The sequence below is a fragment of the Mustela nivalis genome, assembly GCF_964662115.1.
Source record: "Mustela nivalis genome assembly, chromosome: 13".
NCBI lineage: Eukaryota > Metazoa > Chordata > Mammalia > Carnivora > Mustelidae > Mustela > Mustela nivalis.
The window spans coordinates 83,113,073-83,133,250 of NC_139032.1; the positions used below are offsets into that span (position 1 = coordinate 83,113,073).

The 20,178-nt window shown below is 43.1% G+C and overlaps 1 protein-coding gene across 1 annotated transcript in view; it reads right to left on the reverse strand.

The window, feature by feature from the left end:
• The window catches only part of PSMB7 (proteasome 20S subunit beta 7), a 64,404-nt gene extending 44,226 nt beyond the window's left edge, over positions 1-20,178 (reverse strand). Inside the window, exons 1-5 of the mRNA XM_082695598.1 lie at positions 20,009-20,178; positions 19,479-19,572; positions 18,567-18,664; positions 16,827-16,967; positions 8,249-8,364 (exon numbers count right to left, since the gene is read on the reverse strand). Of these exons, the coding sequence (XP_082551724.1) occupies positions 8,249-8,364; positions 16,827-16,967; positions 18,567-18,664; positions 19,479-19,572; positions 20,009-20,070 (511 nt within the window). The 5' untranslated portion in view covers positions 20,071-20,178. The remainder of the gene's footprint in view (positions 1-8,248; positions 8,365-16,826; positions 16,968-18,566; positions 18,665-19,478; positions 19,573-20,008) is intronic.

Consider the following 20,178-nt stretch of genomic DNA (forward strand, 5'->3'; position numbering starts at 1 on the left):
AGAAAAGAAAAGAAAAGAAATAAAGGGAAGTGAGGAAAGAAGGAGGAAGGAGGGAAGGCAGGAGGGAAAGAAGGAAGCAGCAACCGGAAGCCAGAAGAATGGCCTGGTTAGGAAGAAAGGCAGCCCAGCACAGCCACTGTTCTAGGGAAAGACACATGCAAGCCCTGCTCAGTGGCCCACCAACAGATGAATGGATAAAGCAGCTATGAGATACACACACACACACACACACACACACACACACACACACACACGGAATACTATGTAGCCTTCAGAAAACCGAAATCCTGCCATTGGCAATGACATGAATGGAACTAGAGGGTATTAGACTAAGCAAAATAAGTCAATCAGAGAAAGACAATTAATTATATGATCTCTCTGACATGAGGAATTTGAGAGGCAGGGAAGGGATCATGGGGGGGAAGGGAGGGAAAAAAAGGAAACAAAATGGGACTGGGAAGGGAGACAAACCATAAGAGACTCAATTTCAGGGGCGCCTGGGTGGCTCAGTGGGTTGGGCCACTGCCTTCGGCTCAGGTCATGATCCCAGGGTTCTGGGATCGAGTCCCACATCGGGCTCAACAGGGAGCCTGCTTCCCTCTCTCTCTCTCTGCCTGCCTCTCCATCTACTTGTGATCTCTCTCTGTCAAATAAATAAATAAATAAAATCTTCAAAATTAACTAAAATAAAATAAAAATAAAAAGATTTAAAAGAGACTCAATCTCAGGAAACAAACTGAGGGTTGCTGGGGAATAAGGGGGAGGGACAGGGTGCCTGGGTAATGGACGTTAGGGAGGGTATGAGCTATGGTGGGTGCTATGAATTGTGTAAGACTGATGATTCACAGACCTGTACCCCTGAAGGGTATATAATAGATTATAATAAATAACAGAATAAATAAATAATAGATTATATGTTAATTTTTTTTAGAAGTCAACAGTGGCTAAAAGAAACTTAAAAAATGACAAAGACAGAGCTAGGACAGTATAAAACCTGTATTTTATTTTACATTCTCTGGTAAACCTCTTCACAATGGACTTGGACTGGAAAAAAATCAAAAGATAAAAATCGTGTTGTCTTGGATGGTAAAACTATGTATAATTTTTAAATTTTTCCTTTGAAACTACAAAGCTGTTTCGGTAAATACTGTTTTTAATATGCAGGATAGAAAATCCGCACATAGGCAGTCAAAAATAAGCAAAACAAATAAAGGCCCTTCGGGAATTTGTATAGATATTTTCAGTATTCAGAAGCAAGGCTTAATAGCTTAATGAAGTAACATCTGTAAGATGAGAAAATCAAAGCAGCTGTGTTGCACAGGGGCTCGCTTGAGCAGGAAGAGTTCAGATCCCAGCTTTGCCATTTACAGGCAGAGCAAAAACGAGCAAGTTACCATAAATTTCTCTAAATTCAGGTTTCTCATCAATAAAACAGCAACCACAGCATCCCTTACATAGAATTTTAACTGAAAATAATGTGACAGTACTAGCGGACTCTGGCACAGAGAGGTTCCATAATATGCTTGAAATCTGAAATAATATTTAGCTTTTAAGAAAAAAAAAAACCCTACCACATACACAATGCTCTGTGCTATTCTCTCACAGCTAACCTGGGGCGCCCCAAATGGAACACGATCTAAAGCAACACTCTTCCAAAGGTACCGTAAAGGGTTAAATCACCAGACATAACCAGTAGCTAAGGTTTCTAACACTAAGTTTCAGATACTCTTTGACACAAGCAAGTTAGCAAACCAGAAAATTATTTCACCATCAAATATTCACCAAGTCACACAGGAGTCTGAGAGACTGGAGGTAAAACAGATTCTGTTCTCCAAGATCTCAAATGTTCACATGCGCAGGAGGGACAAGAGCCGGGGCAAGTGGTGTGCAGACAAGGCAGGAATCCCGGAATCCTGTTTCACACCTATGCCCCCAAGGGGACCTGCTAACTCAGCCTGGGGCAGTCATGAGGGAATGGCTTCTGGGCTAGACCCCAGCTGAGGAGCAGGAGTGTGGGGTGTAGAAGCCTGCCCAGGAGAGGGCGAGAGGTACAAGTGCCTCTGCTGCCACAAAGGCCTAGGGGAGGAACAGGAAACAAAACAGGAAGAGGCCTAGAGCCCAGATGGAAGGGAAGAGGCCCCAGGTGACGGAGTTAACTTGCCCCTGTAGTCAAGGCCCAGAACGGACTGACACTAAGAAGTCAGGAGGGGATGGACGACAGACACCTGGGATCTGGCCTAACGGCTGGCTCATTTCTGAGTGCTCGCTCTAATGACAGGGGCCATCCTTATTGTCACCGGACCTGGCCTCACCCTCAGTATTTCTGGCCAGACGCAATCTCCCTGTCTGCCTCCAGACTCCGCCATGCCAATCCTCCTCCCTCCAGCTAGAAGCTATAAGACCACCCTTTCTTAAAAAAAAATTTTTTTTAAGATTTTATTTATTTGGGGCACCTGGGTGGCTCAGTGGGTTAAGCCGCTGCCTTCGGCTCAGGTCATGGTCTCAGGGTCCTGGGATCGAGTCCCGCATCGGGCTCTCTGCTCAGCAGGGAGCCTGCTTCCCTCTCTCTCTCTCTGCCTGCCTCTCCGACTACTTGTGGTTTCTCTCTGTCAAATAAATAAATAAAATCTTAAAAAAAAAAAAAAAAAAGATTTTATTTATTTGACAGAGAGATGAGAAGTAGGCAGAGAGAGAGAGAGAGGAAGCAGGCTCCCTGCCAAGGACAGAGCCCGATGCGGCGCTCGATCTCAGGACCCTGAGATCACAACCTGAGCTGTAGGTAGAGGCTTTTACCCACTGAGCCACCCAGGCACCCAAGACTGCCCTTTCTAACAAGCAAACCTCATCCCACCCTTCTCTGGCATGAAAACTTTAGACAGGAACCTCAAGGACAAAATCCAAACTACTGGGGCTATATCACAGGACCTTCTCCAGCCTCGCTTTCGAGTCACACCTCTGCTCCCCGCTCCAGAACGCTTTTGCTTCAGCTGCACCCCTGCACTGAACACTACCCCGACCCACTGCACCTGCCTCACCCACCCAGCAAACTCTGGCCCTTCAGTTCCTCAACTACACCAGACCCTGGTGTATACAGGGCCTGATATCCTTTCTTGAGGACAGGGAGCAGGGCCACAGAACTCCTGGCTAATTCCTAGCTACCATTCACGTCTCAGCTTACGTGTTCCCTCTTCCCATCTTTCCCCATCAGACAGCACAAATACGCAGTGCTGGTAAGGTTGTTAGGAGAAAGGCATTCTCATATTCTCTTGGTAGAAATAAAAGCTAGTACAATCTCTTTGGAGGGTAATCGAGCAACAGGTCTCAAAAAGCAGAATGCAGGGACGCCTTCAGCTCAGGTCATGATCCCAGCATCCTGGTATCGAGTCCCACATTGGGCTCCTTGCTCAGCAGGAAGCCTGCTTCTCCCTCTGCCTCTGCCTGCCACTCTGTCTGCCTGTGCTCACTCTCTCTGACCAAAAAATAAATAAATAAATAAATAAGTAAAAAGCAGAATGCACTATATGGCCCCCTCTTACTTTCTTGGGCTGACCAGTGACAGTGTGTATGGTATGACTTCCTTCCTAGGTCTGGAGAATCTCAACACTCTAGAAGTGAATGACTGAGCTCCACCAATCAGAAGCACTCACCTTCCCCTGTAAGGAACGCACTGGCAGTGGTGAAAGGGATGACCGGAAGACTGGGTTCCTGAAACTGTCGGGGAGGCTGAGCGTGCAGTGAGCCAGGTCCCAGCACCAGGCCCCAGAAGCCCAGCAGCGAGGCAGCCCCCGCCGTGACCTACTCTGCAGCAGGATTTCTGACACCGCTCTGGGCCCCAAAGCCAGCACCTGCCCTCCCAGCTATTCTGTTGAGCCACCTACTGTCCTTTACAACACAGCCCTCTTTTCTTAAATCATTCAGGAATTCTACCGCTTTGCAACAGAGAAATCTGAGCAATACATACACATACCCTAATCCTGAAATTCCACTAGGAATTTATCTGAAGTTTGTACTCACCTCCACAAACCAAGACACACTTGTTGCAAAAATTTGATGACCAAAATATCCACCAATACAATGGGTCAGTAAATCATGATACAGCCATATAATGCATTTCTATGTAACTGTTATTTCAATACAGATCTACATGTGTTGATAAAGAACTTCTTCAGAACAAGTTAACAATAAAGGAAAGGTGTGTACAGAATGACTTCATTTATGTATTTTAAGATTATTTATTTATTTATTTGACAGAGAGAGATCGCAAGTAGGCAGAGAGGCAGGCAGAGAGGGGGAAGCAGGCTCCCCACTGAGCAGAGAGCCCGATGCGGGGCTTGATCCCAGGACCCTGGGATCACCTGAGCCGAAGGCAGAGGCTTAACCCACTGAGCCACCCAGGTGCCCCATTTGTGTATTTTTTTTAAGACTTTATTTATTGGGGTGCCTGGGTGGCTCAGTGGTTAAGCCGCTGCCTTCGGCTCAGGTCATGGTCTCAGGGTCCTGGGATCGAGTCCCACATCGGGCTCTCTGCTCAGCAGGGAGCCTGCTTCCTCCTCTCTCTCTCTCTGCCTGCCTCTCTGCCTACTTGTGATTTCTCTCTGTCAAATAAATAAATAAAATCTTAAAAAAAAAAAAAAAAGACTTTATTTATTTATTCGACAGACAAAGATCACAAGCAGGCAGAGAGACAGGCAAATAGAGAGGGGGAAGCAGGCTCCCCACTGAGCAGAGAGCCCGACGCGGGGCCCATTTGTGTATTTTTTTTTTTAATATTTTATTTATTTATTTGACAGACAGAGATCACAGAGAAGCAGGCAGAGAGAGAGAGGAGGAAGCAGGCTCCCCACTGAGCAGAGAGCCCGATGCAGGGCTCGATCCCAGAGGCTTCAACCCACTGAGCCACCTAGGCGCCCCCAACCATTTGTGTATTTTTAATAGGCACAGACTGACAGAACTCTATGAAAGTGTCTCATAAAACATTTTCTAGAAAAAACAAACTCTTACAAGTGGTTACTTTGGAGGAGGGATACGAAACACACCTATTTTTCAAGTAATATTCCCACTTGAATGTTTTGTCATGTTCATAAATTACCTTCACTAGGAAATGTTTCCATGTCGCTCGCTCAGTAAGGACTTCTCCAACAGTCATTATCCTTCCTGCTCCTCGCTCTTACTACTGCTCTTTTCCTCCAGGGCACTTAGCCCTGGAGTGCATTCTTTTAGTGAATGTGCACTTACTTTAATTCGTGTCTCCCACAGGAGGCTGCAAGTTCTGAGGGCAGGTGCTGTGCTGACCCCTGTACTCCCAGCACCCGGCACCGCGCCTAGCCCGGAGTAATGTTAAATAAGGACCTGAGAAATGAACAAAAGTAACTTATGCTTCTTTTAAGACTCTTCATGGGAAGTGAAGCTTTTCCTGAAATCCTTCCATTTCGATGTGCTCCTTTCTCCCCTGGGCCTCCACGGACCTTCGTGCCTACTGCCCTTGTCAGTTTGTCCATCTGGCTCCCTCAGTACAGGGCGAGGGTACTGGGGATAAGGATCCATGCGTTCCCCTCTCTGTGGAGCCTGCCACAGTGCCTAGGCGCAGAGGCAAGAAAGAGCTGATAAACAAATGAAGAGGTGAACAAACTAAAGCTCACAGTAATTATTACTCGTGGATTACAGTCTCGTGTTATGGGATTATCACCCATGGATTATGGGTTTCTCCTCCTTAATCCGGTCTTTTACGATAACAAAACCAGACTGCATGGGGCAATGATTTCTAAACACAAGCATGCTATGAACGCAAGGCTGTGGAACCATCACCCTGGGCTCCCACTACACTGGGATCAGCAAGATCACTGTTGGCCAAGTGGGGTTGCTTGACGGCTCGCTGTCAATAACTTTTCATAAATTCAGGATTGTGCTCAGAAGGCAAATTACTACAGTTCCAAACCAAAAGAAACCAAATCAATCTTCCCATCTTAAAAATGAACCTGTTTTGAAATAACATTAAATTTTATAAATGTGACTTTATGAAGGTAAAATAAGAGGACATCATGAAGGATTTAGAGGTAGAAGGTAATGATGTCTGCTCTTTACTGCTTACAACTTACTCTCAAATGATTCCACACAAAAAATTAAAATAAGGTATGAGCAAGGGAGAGCAAGAGTGGTAAAATGTTCACTGACAAATACAAGTAAAGAGCATGTATGACTGTTCACTGCACATTTCAGTTACTTTTAAAATGCAAGTGTAAAATTTTTTTGTTTAAAAAATAAAGAAATTGGGATGCCTGGGTGGCTCAGTTGGTTAAGCAGCTGCCTTCGGCTCAGGTCATAATCCCAGCGTCCTGGGATCAAGTCCCACATGGGGCTCCTTGATCAGCAGGGAGCCTGCTTCTCCCTCTGCCTCTGCCTGCCATTCTGTCTGCCTGTGCTCATGCTCGCTCTCTCTCTGACAAATAAATAAAATCTTTAAAAAAAAAAATAATAAAGAAAGAAATTAAGGGCACCTGGGTGACTCAGCGGGTTAAAGGCCCTGCCTTCGGCTCAGGTCATGATCCCAGGGTCCTGGGATCGAGCCCCGCATCAGGCTCTCTGCTCAGCGGGGAGCCTACTTCCTCCTCTCTCTCTCTCTGCCTGCCTCTCTGCCTACTTGTGATCTCTGTCTGTCAAATAAATAAATAAAATCTTTTAAAAGAAAAAAAGAAAAGAAATGAAACCACTGAATATATAAAGCTATTTCATCTTTCCCACCATTTAAAGGCATCAATCAGACAGGGAGAAATAAAAACAGTACTCTGATGAAGATAACAAATATATTTGTATAAAGCAGTTTGGAACAATTCTAAAATTACTGTAAGTATCTTCATTTTAAAATAATTACAAAGACTCATCCATATGGTATCTGGGGGTAAATCATTCTCCCCAACAAACAGGGAACATCTGTTGTATAAAAACCTTCAAAGAGGCTAGATGACACAATGGAACAGCAAGGTCTCAAACTGGCAATTTCCAAACTATTCAAGGAAGCAGTTTCCTAGCTCTTCGGAGGGAAGATACCAACACAAAAAATGTAACAGGTAAACAACAGCTGGAAAAATACCAGCATACATGACCTGTTCAAATTTCTGTACCTACACAATTTGACTCAAATTTAACATAAAAGTCAGAATTTGAAAATCTCCATTTTCTCACTTCTTTTTTTGGTGGTCATTAAAAAAAAAAAATCCTTGTGGTCCCTGAGTGGCTCAGACCATTAAGCGTCTGCCTTCGGCTCAGATCAGGATCCCCGGGTCCTGGGACCTGAGTTGCTTGTCGGGCCCCCAGCACAGTGGGGAGCCTGCTTCTCCCCCACCCACTTGCGCATGCTCTAATAAACAAAATCTTGAAAAATAAAATACTCTGTCTAGCACTTAGAGCTAAAGTACCTATGTTTAAAAGCTGATCTGAAAAGAGTAGCTACTATTAGAGGCCAGGCACAGGGCCAGATTCTTTATAAACATTATTTCTAATCATTACAACCTGGCATATATAGGAAATACTATTGATACCACTTCACAGGTGAGGAAATCAAGGTCAGAGATGGATTAAACGCTTTTGATCATTTGATAGCAAGAGGGGCCCCAGTCACTCTAGCTTCCAAAAAAAAAAAATACAGTGCGCATCTTAGACATGTTCAAGGCCTCCACTCTAGTTTCCCTCTACTAAAACCTCACCTTGGAGGTTTCTCACACTGAAACCTTGAGACCTACCTTGACCATCCTATTTAACACTATAATCTGCCTTCTACCCCAATGCTCCAAAGTGCCCGTACCCTGCATTAATTTTTCTAACTTTTGTTTTGAGATAATGGCAAATTCATATACAGATATAAGAAATAAAACATTGAGTGTCTGTATACCCATGACCCAGTTTTCCCCAAAAGTAGTATCTTGCATAAATGTAGCACAGTACCTGCATTACTTTTCTCTCCTAATATTTATTACTTTCTAACATTAACATATTTATATAATAGTTGTTGTTACTGTCTATCCGCACTAAAATACAAACTCCTTGCAGGCAAGAATCTTTAAACTGTGCTCACTGCTCTGTCCCACACACCTACAACAGGGCCTAATCCATAGGAGGAAATCAATAAATATGTGTGGAATGAATCAAAGCGCAATATTACCCTGGCTCCTCTAACAGAAAACAGACCAGCTCTTTCAGAGACTACCGTGGTAAGTAAGAGGATTCTGAAACATCAGGGAAATTTTACACTCACCCATGGTGACATAAGGCAACTTATCAGTTGATCCATGAGGGTAGATGCTGTAGAGGTGAGGTCCAGTAACATCTACTCCCCCCAAAACTAGGGCTGCACCAATGTAACCTTGATACCTGGTGATCAGAGTATGTATAAGAAAAAAAAAAAATAAGTCTACATTGCATCACTGTAACTTAACCAAAAGCTATATGAGAAGTCAGACAACAAAAGGCTTTTCTTACACTGCTACGGTTTCATGAAGTGGTTACTCTTTCGATGGGAACAAGATGGGAACCAGAAGGAATATTACGTTGGGACACTGACTATCAGCCCATAAAGACAATCCTTGAGGCCCTCCAACATGCCTATTTCCTCAGTCGAACAGCTCCCTTTAAAAGAGGATTGTCTGACGCAACTGGGTGGCTCAGTCGGTTAAGCCGCTGCCTTCAGCTCAGGTCATGATTTCAGGGTCCTGGGATCGAGTCCCGCATCGGGCTCTCTGCTCAGCAAGGACCCTGCTTCCCCCTCTCGCTCTCTGCTTGCCTCTCTGCCTACTTGCGATATCTCTCTCTCTCTCTGTGTCAAATAAATAAATAAATCTTAAAAAGAGGATTGTTCTTGGGGGCCTGGGTGGTACAGTTGGTTAAGTCCAACTCTTGGATTTGGCTCAGGTCATGGTCTCAGTCTCATGAGATCGAACCCCACATCAGGCTCCATGCAAAATCTACCAGAGTCTGCTTCAGAGTCTTTCTCTCACTCAAATAAATAAATAAATTTTTTTTAAAAAGGACCATCCTACGTTAGGGAAGAGAAAACCAACCCAAAGCATTAAATGCCAGCCCCATATCTCAGAGCCGAGCTTGGCTTACTCCAAAATTTATCAGCACCCTTCCCATCACACTGCTCAGTGATCAGCAAATCAGCTACTTTCAAAGTTAACACCAAGGAGATGCTAGACTCAAGCTGTCCAAATCTGCAACCTTACCTCACCACAGCCTCATAGGAAAACGGCTCATATCAAAACACCTCTTTTGAATAAACAGGCACAATTATTATCATAGATCTGAGTTCTTATTGAGTAAAAGAAAAAGATTTCATCATGCAGGGAAGTGAATGATGAAATCCCTCCACAACAGCCTGTGAAACCCACCGCTACTGCCTACAGGATGACGCTACGGCTTTTCAGGACCATAAATGGGAACATACTTTCCACCCCACCCTACCTCCACTTAGTTGTGCATGTACTTGTTTTTTGGATCCTTCACTGAGTTCATTTTCTACTTCTACAGACTGCTCTCCCTGTATCCGGTTCTATTTTTTACCATTTGAATTGCTATGCTAAATAAATATGTTGGATTTAAAGTCTTCCACCATGAGCCTTTAGCTCTTTGGGAAGAAAAATTAAACCAACTTGTCTAATGATATAGTAATTAAAACTGATACAAATAAACATAAGACCCAATCAAAGTCCTAACTGTAGACTGTCTGAGACATAACTACCCATCAGGAAGCACTCTTGGTAACCAATTATTTCCTCCATCTCTGACTACCAAACTGCTCTTTCACAAAAAATATTCCAAGGGTGCCTCGCTCGCTCAGTCAGCAGGCATGTAACTCCTGATCTCAGGGTTGTGGTTTTGAGCCCCACACTGGATACAGAAATTACTTTAAAAAAATAAAATCTTAAAAAAAGAAAGAAACAGGGGCGCCTGGGTGGCTCAGTTGGTTAAAGCCTCTGCCTTCGGCTCAGGTCATGATCCCAGGGTCCTGAGATCAAGCCCCACATTGGCTCTCTGCTCAGCGGGGAGCCTGCTTCCTCCTCTCTCTCTGCCTGCCTCTCTGCCTACTTGGTTTTATTTTTGTTGTTTTTTTGGTTTTTTTTAAAGATTTTATTTATTTATTTGACAGAGAGAGATCACAAGCAGGCAGAGAGAGAGAGAAGGATGCAGGCTCCCTGCTGAGCGGAGAGCCCGATGCGGGGCTCGATCCCAGGACCCTGGGATCATGACCCGAGCCGAAGGCAGCGGCTTAACCCACTGAGCCACCCAGGCGCCCCTCTCTGCCTACTTGTGATCTGTCAAATAAATAAATAAAATCTATAAAAAAAAAAAAAAGAAACAAAGAACCTTAAGTGAAAAATTAAAAAGCAGGAAAGGATTTTAGAAACAGTCTCAAAAGAAAACAGAGGCCCAGAAGGCAGAAAAGAAACTGGTCCTACGCCATATGCGTTAGTAGCAGGGTCAAGACTAGCTCACAGGGTTCTGGGATGACAAGTAGGAATCACCAGACCAACCACTCCCACCCCAGTCCAATGCCTGACCCAATATACCAACTGCCTACCAGACAGGCTGCTTAAATAAAGTCAGTAATGATCAGCTAGCTTCCTTTCAAGCTAAAACATAACCTCTGTCTGATGCCTTTAAAAGAATCTAAGATATTTTGGTAAGTTATCATATTCCTTAAAAACCGATCCAGGGGGCACCTGGGTGGCTCAGTGGGTTAAGCCTCTGCCTTCGGCTCGGGACATGATCTCGGGGTCCTGAGATCGAGTCCCATATTGGGCTCTCTGCTCAGCGGGGAGCCTGCTTCCTCCTCTCTCTCTGCCTGCCTCTCTGCCTACCTATGATCTCTCTCTGTCAAATAAGTAAATAAAAAATCTTAAGAAAAAAAAAAAACTGATCTGGAAACTGTACTTCAAGGAATCAAATTCTGAGGATATAATCAGACAAATATACAGAAATGAATGCACAAAGATGTTCACTGCAATACTGTTTATGATGCCAATAAAGCAGAAAAAGAGAACGAGCTAAATAAACTGACATAGCTCTGCTCCGGATCACCCAAAGAGTACAGTATCTTCTCATACACCGCTGATGTAGCACAACTCAGTACAACCTTTCTCAAGGATGGGTTTGGCAATATGTATCAAAATGTGCATACCTTCGATTTAGTAATTCCACTTCTAGGAATTTATTTTAGAATACAGCCTAAGGAATTAGTCATACGAGTTAGTACCTAAAGGTTCTATGTTCCAAGATGGAATACCTTATGATACCTTAACACAAGCAATACTGTTAAAGTTCCAAACTGGTTAAATTATGTACATCTAGAGAATGGAATACTATGATACCACCAGAAATTGATATTGATCAGTGGTTCTTTCAACTTTTCTGGGTCACAGACTCCTTTGAAAAACTGATGAACACTGTGGAACCCTCAGGACTCATAGTAAGTGTACATACAGTTCTACTATGTCAGGAGGGTCACAGGTTTCCAGAACTCCTCTAAAGCTCAAGGCAGAAACTCTGGATGCTGAGCTCTTCTACTAATGGGAACAACATGCACTTACCATTATGTGAACATATACCATTATGCGAACAGGGTCAGTTACAAAATAACAAACAGGATTCCACTGTTGTAAATACATAAATGCGCAAATGTCATAGTATAAAAAGTCTGGAAAAATAGTTCTCAAGGATTTACAACGTATGGTCTAAGTAACAAAACAGGTGACATTTACTTCCTTCTTTTCACATTCCCAAAGTGTTGGAAATTTTCATAATGATCACACATTACCTTCACAATAATTTTTTAAAAGGTGACTTTCATTTTGAAATGCTTCAAATGGAAACTATTCAACACATACTGGTAGATGAAAAGATCAGACTGTACTTTAGGATAGAATGTGCAACTGTGATTCCATTTTTACAGAATAAGTTATGTATCAGTAAATGGAAAAAAGCCTGAAAAGCATACAGTACTAGCACCAACTGCTTACGGGTTGTAGGAACTCAGATAATTTTTCGATTTTTTTAGTTTATCCCTATCTTCTAGCTTAGGTTTTACTGAGAACATGTACTAGTAATAAGGAAGGAAGCAAAGAAAGATCCAATGAACGAGTGAACACAAATTAAAAAGACTGGAAGTATACACACCCGACCAAAACATGATTTTCCCTGAACTGTAAAATTTCTATTTTTAATTTGGGCTTTTCAGTATTTTCCAAATTTTTTACAATGAATACATATTACTTTCACAGAACAAAAAACACAATTAATATAATAAATGAAAGAGGCTCTATATACTCAAGGAGTTTCTGGAATACAGAATAAAAGACCACAAGGTTTCTACTAAACTCGACTAGGAGGCTCATGCAGAAGGATCATAGAGCAGGTACATCTTCTACATCCAGCCATCATACGAGTAAAATAAAAATACTGCTTACATAAAGGAAAAGATGTCCACTCTTGTTTATCAAACCCCCTTTCCTTACTGATTCACAGACATGGAAATGGATTATTCGGGGGAAAATGGAACAGTAATAGCAAGAAGAATATACCTTGTTGTCTTTCTCAGCCTCGGAGTTTCATGGGGCTCTAACTGTGCATTAGGCCCTGTACTGAGCATTGCTGTAAGCCTTGCTTCTTTACTCATTTCCTTCTCCAAAGTCAGAGAGTCATCTTATTGAGGAAGAAACCCAGACAAAGAAAGGTAAGCTGAACTGCCCACGGTGACACAACTCTAAGCACTGTAGATGAGAGCTGAACCAAACTCCTAAAGTGAAATCCTGGGTGCCCGGGTGACTCAGTTGGTTAAGCCTCTGCCTTCTGCTCAGGTCATGATCCCAGGGTCCTGGGATCAAGCCCCACACTGGGCTCCCTGCTCAGCGGAAAGTCTGCTTCTTCCACAGCCCCTCACCGTGCTTCTGCTCACTTTCCACTGTCTCTCCCTCTCTCTCAAATAAACATATAAAATCTTCAAAAAAGTGAGAGAAGGAAAAAAATAATAAAGTGAAATCCTACGCTTTTTTCCCTTACACCACTTGCACATTTTATGTAACTTAACAAAAATGTCAGAAGACACGTAACGAACCACAATCATCCTGGTTAAATTTTTTTTTTTTTGATAAAGATTTTATTTATTGAGTTGACGAACAGAGACCACAGGGAGGCAGAGAGGCAGGCAGAGAGAGGAGGAAGCAGGCTCCCCACTGAGGAGAGAGCCTGATATGGGGCTTGATCCCAGGACTCTGGGATCATGACCTGAGCTGAAGGCAGAGGCTTTAACCCACTGAGCCACCCAGGTGCACCATCCTGGTTAAATTTTTTAAATGTTCCTCTCGCGGAGCCTGGGTGGCTCAGTGGGTTAAGCCTCTGCCTTCACCTCAAGTCATGGCCTCAGAGTCCTGGGATTGAGTCCCACATTGGGCTCTCTGCTCGGCGGGGAGCCTGCTTCGCCCTCCCCCTCCGCCTGCCTCTCTGCCTACTTGTGATTTCTCTCTCTCCCTCTCTCTGTCAAATAAATAAATAACTAAGTCATTTTTTTAAAAAGATTTTATTTATTTATTTGGCAGACAGAGATCAGAAGTAGGCAGAGAGGCAGGCAGAGAGAGAGGAGGAAGCAGGCTCCCTGCTAAGCAGAGAGCCCAATGTGGGGCTTCGATCCCAGGACCCTGGAATCATGACCTGAGCTGAAGGCAGAGGCTTTAATCCACTGAGCCACCCAGGCGCCCCAAATAAATCATTTTTTAAAAAAATAAAAAAGTGTTCCTCTGAAAACTGTGATAAAATTTAATTTTTATAATGTTAAACTAAAAATAAACACTGAAAAAAGTGAATTTAGAATTCCCAAAACATTCTAAAGAGATTAACAGAAACAGCTTCTAGGTTTAGCTAGATGTTTTAAATGACATTGGAAGAAATCTTGAAAATTTGCTATTTACTTGCAATTTCACAAGTTTAAAAATTGTTTTAAATGTAATGCACCACACCAACCACCAGAGGGAGCCTTAAATTTAACATCAAACTCACAAATGTCTTCAGAAATCTTTGCAACAGGTGTGCTTTAACAAGTTCTCACTTGTATTGGGAGAATTGGTTTGGTAGGCAATGACTCTCCAGGATCAGGATAACGACCATGCACATAAATAAATGGAAATCATCCGCATAAGGGCTCAGTACAGCCTGAGCACACATTAGGTAGACAGGACTAGCCTTCCTGCCCACAGACTCTTTAAGTCCTGGTCTTCTCAGCTGTAAAACGGGAACTATGCTACGGGCCCTGCTGCACAGCTACACTGTGCCTCAAATCACTTGCTGAGAGCCCAGAGCCATGCTAGACTCATGAATGAAGACCAGCAAGTTCACAGAAAGCCCAGAGCCAGGCAGGAAGGGAAGTCAAAGCAGACAGGGACTGAGAGAGTGGAGCACATGCTGCCCCTTCTAAAGGCAACACCTGCCACCAGCTCCAGAAGACTGCGGCCATCTACTGTCCCACTCTCTTTATGAATTTTTTTTCAAATGAAGCCAGGAAACAATTAATTAATTTTAAAAAATTTTAAAGTCAGATATCCAGATTATTTTTTACTCCAATCTCCCAATTTATATTATTGGACACTATTAAAAAAAAAACAACAACAAAACAAAACCAAAAAAAAAACCCACTATGTAGCCCAAATACAGTTTCTCTACAAGCTGAATATGGCCTGAGTGATGCCAATTTACAATATTGGCTTTCTATTCCTGCTTCCTTATACACAGGCCGAGATGCAGCTGCTGCTGCTTGGGGCAGAGACAAAGAAAATGATCTGGGGGGCGCCTGGGTGGCTCAGCCGGTTAAGTGGATGCTTGCGGCTCAGGTCATGATCTCAGGGTCCTGGGACCCAGTCCCGCATGGGGCTCCCTGCTCAGCAGGGAGTCTTGCTTGTCCCTCTTCTCCTCGCCCCACTTGTTCTCGCTCTCTCTCTCAAATAAATAAATAAAAATCTTTTTAAATAAAGACATTGTTTTCGGTAGGTTGCTTAATGAATGATGAGGACCAGAATAAAGGTCTCTGATCAACTACAAAGAAAGAAAGGAAAAAAGGCACCGTAATTCTACATTCTACAAATCTACAAAGAAGGAAAAGGAGAGAATCTGTTAAAGGTACTGCAAGTCCCAAAAGGAGAAACTAATATTCTAACCCACAACTGAATGTCCAAGCTATTCCTAGCTCTGGTCTAAAACACTGTCCCTCTTCTCTCTCTGAAAAGCAAATGAGAAAACAGACTTAGAATCTGAGAAAGAGAAGACCTACACGAATGTAAAGTGATGATGTGATTAAGGAAGAAAAGGAGACAAAACTAAAAGCACTAGGGCAGTAAGCAGGCGTGAAGAACAGATCAGGTAGACAACCACACCTCTGTAAGGCTCAGCTTCGCTGAAATACTAGAGATGTTAACAACTCCTATCTCAGTGGGGCCTCTCTTATCAAAGGATGAAATGAGATCATGCATAAAGTATTAAGCACAGGGTCTGGCAGGAAGAGAAAAATAAACGTGCATTAATATTACTGCTATTATACCCACTTACAGTGAACTACAAATACAATTTTTCTTTTCACTGTTACTTTGCCCCTAAAAGAGAGAGGAAAAAAACAATTGTTTTTGTCTAAGTGTGTTCATAAGATGAACCAAAGGTTCTGTCTAGTTCTAACTTTCTTCCCATAAATAAAAGGGATTTTTGTAAAATCCGGTAATGCCCTATGCTTCCAGAAACGACTGTTGGTCACATGTGATTTATTCATCGGGAGGGGGCGATAGACCCCATAAATTCAAATATATCATCAAAAGCCTTGATATTAAAATGGTAACAACTGATTTCTAGAATAAAATTTCTAGAATAAAACAAAATTTATGAATGCTTTTTCTCTAGCCTCCAGGATCCCCTCAGCTGAAAATCTAAGATATGAGAAAAATATGCTACAGAAATCCCCATCCTGGGGACGCCTGGGTGGCTCAGTTGGTTGGGCAGCTGCCTTCGGCTCAGGTCATGATCCCAGCGTCCTGGGATCGAGTCCCACATCGGGCTCCTTGCTCTGCAGGGAGCCTGCTTCTCCCTCTGACTCTGCCTTCCACTCTGTCTGCCTGTGCTCGCTCTCGCTCGCTCTCTCTCTCTCTGACAAATAAATAAATAAAATATTAAAAAAAAAAAAAAAAAAAAAAGAAATCCCCATCCTGGAACAAACATAGTGATCCAAAGAGATATATGCACCCCAATGTTTAAAGCAGCAACGTCCACAATCGCCAAACTATAGAAAGAGCCCAGATGTCCAATGAGAGATGAATGGATAAAAAAAAAGGTGTAGTATATATACATAATGAGATATTATTACTCAGTCATCCAAAAAAAAAAAAAAAAAAAACCCTTACCATTTGCAACAATGTGGATGGAAATAGAGGGTATTATGGTAAGGGACATAAGTCAATCAAAAAAGACAATTATTATTTCACTCATATGTAGAATTTAAGAAACAATACAGGATCATAGGGGAAGGGAAGGAAAAATAGAATAAGACAAAATCAAAGAGGGAGACAAACCAAGAGACTCTTAACTCTAGGAAACAAAATGCAGACTGCTGGAATCGGGGTGGGAAGGGGCCGGGCCGACTGGGTGATGGGCAGTAAGGGGGCACGTGATGTAATGAGCGCTGCATGTTATATGCAACTGATGAATCACTGTACTCTACCTCTGGAACTAGTAACACACTCTATGATGATTGAATTTAAATAAAATTAAATTAAATTTTAAAAAAAGAAATCCCCATCCTAAAACCTTACCTGAAAAGCATCTGCTTCAGCATCCGATTGGCCGTCACAACCCTGGGAAGGCGGCCAGTGGAGAGGGAGTGGAGCTCCAAATTGGAAGAGATGAGCTGGGTTGTCATGTCTGTGTCTGCAGCTGTCCCAGCACCACAGCAACTAAAAAGTACAATCAGAAACTTAGCTGCAAAGTCAATCAGAGAAAGACAACTATCATATGATCTCCCTGATATGAGGAAGTGGAGACGCAATGTGGGGGGTTTGGGGGTGGGAAAAGAAAAAATGAAAGAAGATGGGATTGGGAGGGAGACAAACCGTAAAAGACTCAATCTCAAAAAACAGACTGAGGGTTGCTGGGGGGAGGGGGGATGGGAGAGGGTGGTGGGGATATGGACATTGGGGAGGGTATGTGCTACGATGGGTGCTGTGAAATGTGTAAACCTGGTAATTCACAGACCTGTACCCCTGGTGATAAAAATACATTATATGTTTATCAAAAAATTTAAAAATTAAATAAAAAAAGATTAGGGGAAAAAAAAAGAGAAAAAAAAGAAACTTAGCTGCAATTCAATTACCAAAGGGATCATTTAGAAGTAGGGCTTCTTGGATAACTTCCACTAAGTTCAAGTACAAAGAGATATGTTTTTAAGTATAATCTGCACTGTAACAACCCTGTCTAACCAATCTTAAATAAACATGAAACAGAGAATATGCATCTCGTCCTTTGTAAACATATTTTTCTGTGGCCCAAAAGAACATTTCAAATCATTAGCTTCTGTGCTTCTAACAGAGTCTGCATTTTACTAATCCTAAAAATATATTCAAGTTGTACCAAAGGGCAAGGCATGTTAAAGGCCTTGCAATTTAACATTTACCAAGTATTTACTACCAGTTACCAGTCACGACAAATGCTGAGAATAAAGAAAGTATGACATCATCTTAGCACTTGATTTCAAAAGTTGAGTGGAGGAGACAAAAATAGGCAAAAATTCTAATACCTCATATAATCCGATATAGTAGCATAGGTACAAAACGCTATGAGAAACGGGAGAAGACAGGGATTAATTCTGCTCTTTGGGAAGAGGTCTCACATGAGCTGGATTTGAAAGAAATAAACAAAACCGCATGAACAAAGAGGAAAGGGTAATTCTAAGCAGAGGGACTGGCAAAAACAAAGGTGAAAGATCTTGGAGATGAGGGGAACAGGGACAGTCTGGGTGTAACAGGAACACAGGGTAATGGCAGCTATATAAGCGGAAAAGGTAAATTTCTGTGGCACTACACAAGATCTTAAATATCACGCTACAGAGTTTCCATTTTATTCTGAAAGCAGGGTGGAAATGTGAAAAGTCTCTTGAAATATTTTTAAAGAGGGAAGGGACATATTCAGATCTGTGTTTTACAAAATCCAATATGGCAAAAGGGTAGATAATAAAGAGACCAAAGGCAGAAAGATCATTTAAATGACGACTGCAAGAGGACAGATGAGAATTAAGAACGTGAACTAAGGCTTTAGCAGAGGGAATGGTTTTAAGAGGCAGAAAGCAGGAACCGGAGACCAAGAGAATTAAAGACTAAATCAAAGACAGAACTTGCGGATGACCAGCTTAGGTAACAGACAGATGAAAATACCACTTAAGGGAGATAGAAAACAAAATACAAGTTAAACAACAGGTTGTAGTGAAGAACAAAGTAAATTCCATTTTAACCTTGACATGTTTGAAAATATAAGAGCTATTCAAACTAACTGATACTCACTAAATGTTAGGAGATATGAAGTGTATTTTTGAACAATTCTTGTCCGCAACAACCATCCCTTCAGTTGCCCTTGTATCTGCTCCAAGAACTATGCCATCCTGTTTTTAAAAAAACACACATTTTAAAATAATTTGACATATATAAACCACAACTTTCTAGTTTAGGAAAAACAATGTTGGCCATCCCAGTTTTCCCCAAACCTCCACCCCCTCCCCCGCACTGAAAAGTCCCACCAAAAATATTGTGCTATACTTTCAGAATACAAGAGCTTTGTTGATTAACGTTTATCAGCGGAATCTCCAGTAGGTGGTAGGAATGATCATTCCCTTTTTCAAATGAGGCTCACCGTGTTTGGTGAATTCCTTACAAACCACAGACCTAATGTGAGAAAACTCTGGATTCAGAAATCCTTCCATTAGAATACCACTTCGTCAATTTCTTTTTAAAAGACATCACTCTTTCTCTTTAACAACAATAACCATAAACTCTTTTCAACCCTTTCAACAATTTAAGGCAAGAGTCATTCTGCCCATTTGATGGTCTGTGAAGTGTGGCTGGGAGAAGGAAACTGACTTGCCCAAAGTTGGAAGCAGCATCAAAGTTTAACTGTTAGACAGACCTGTCTGATCCGAAATCCTATCTTTTCCCAGGATATAACCCTGCCTCCCGAAGTAGTATCTTAAGACAAAAAAAGTACCAGTTTCCTGTCAAAAACTCTAAAAAGTGAGGAAAGAATATAAACTGTTGATAAGTACACAAAGCCTCCCGACAGATCCTGAAGGATCTTTTCCTGACGTCCTCTGAAACATGAGCCCTTCCTGACACAGCGCGGAGAAGTAAAGGAGGCCAAGGGGCCTGCCTGGCTCCTGTAATCAGTTCAGTCACTGCTGCTCCTGGCCTGGGCCGGCTTACCTTATAGACCACCCCCGCGATGGTCGTGCCCGTTTTCCGGGCCGTTGGAAGCTTGTACCCTTTCTTCGCAAAATCGGCTTCCAAGACGGCATTTCTGAAACAAAAGGAGAGAATAAAGCACGGAAGGGCAGGACCACATCGAGCCGCGCTGGCACCAAGAGTGTCTACTAGGGAACTCAGGGAAAGAAAAGCTACTACTCGCTTTCAAGCCCATCCGTTCACTGAATCCCCCCAACATCGGGACGACTGTCGCGTTCTCCGGCGCGCAGATCGTCGGAGAGGGGCTGCATCTCGCCTAAAGAGACAGAGTCTGGCCTGGTGCGCCGGGCAAGGGGAAGGACGGTCTCGGCCCCAAGAGAAACCCACTCTCAGGCCCTCATTCCCCTGAGTCACACGGGCCGCGGGGCACAGGCCGCGGGCCCCGCCGTTCACCCTTCGTTTGGACTTCCCAGATCAGACCTCGGCCGAGCTCCGACTCTGGCACCGCACTCCCACTCCCGCCCGGAACCTGGCCCCGGGCATGGCCGCACCTGCGACAGTTATCAAAAGAGAAACCTCCAACCGGCCGCTCATACACTGACACAGCCGCCATCTTCCCCACAAAGTATTTCCGCCGGAGCGCCGGCAGAAGCAAGCGAAGAGAGAGGAGCACTTCCGGCGCCTGCGGCGACCTGGGCTGGAGGGGCGGGGCAAACTCCGC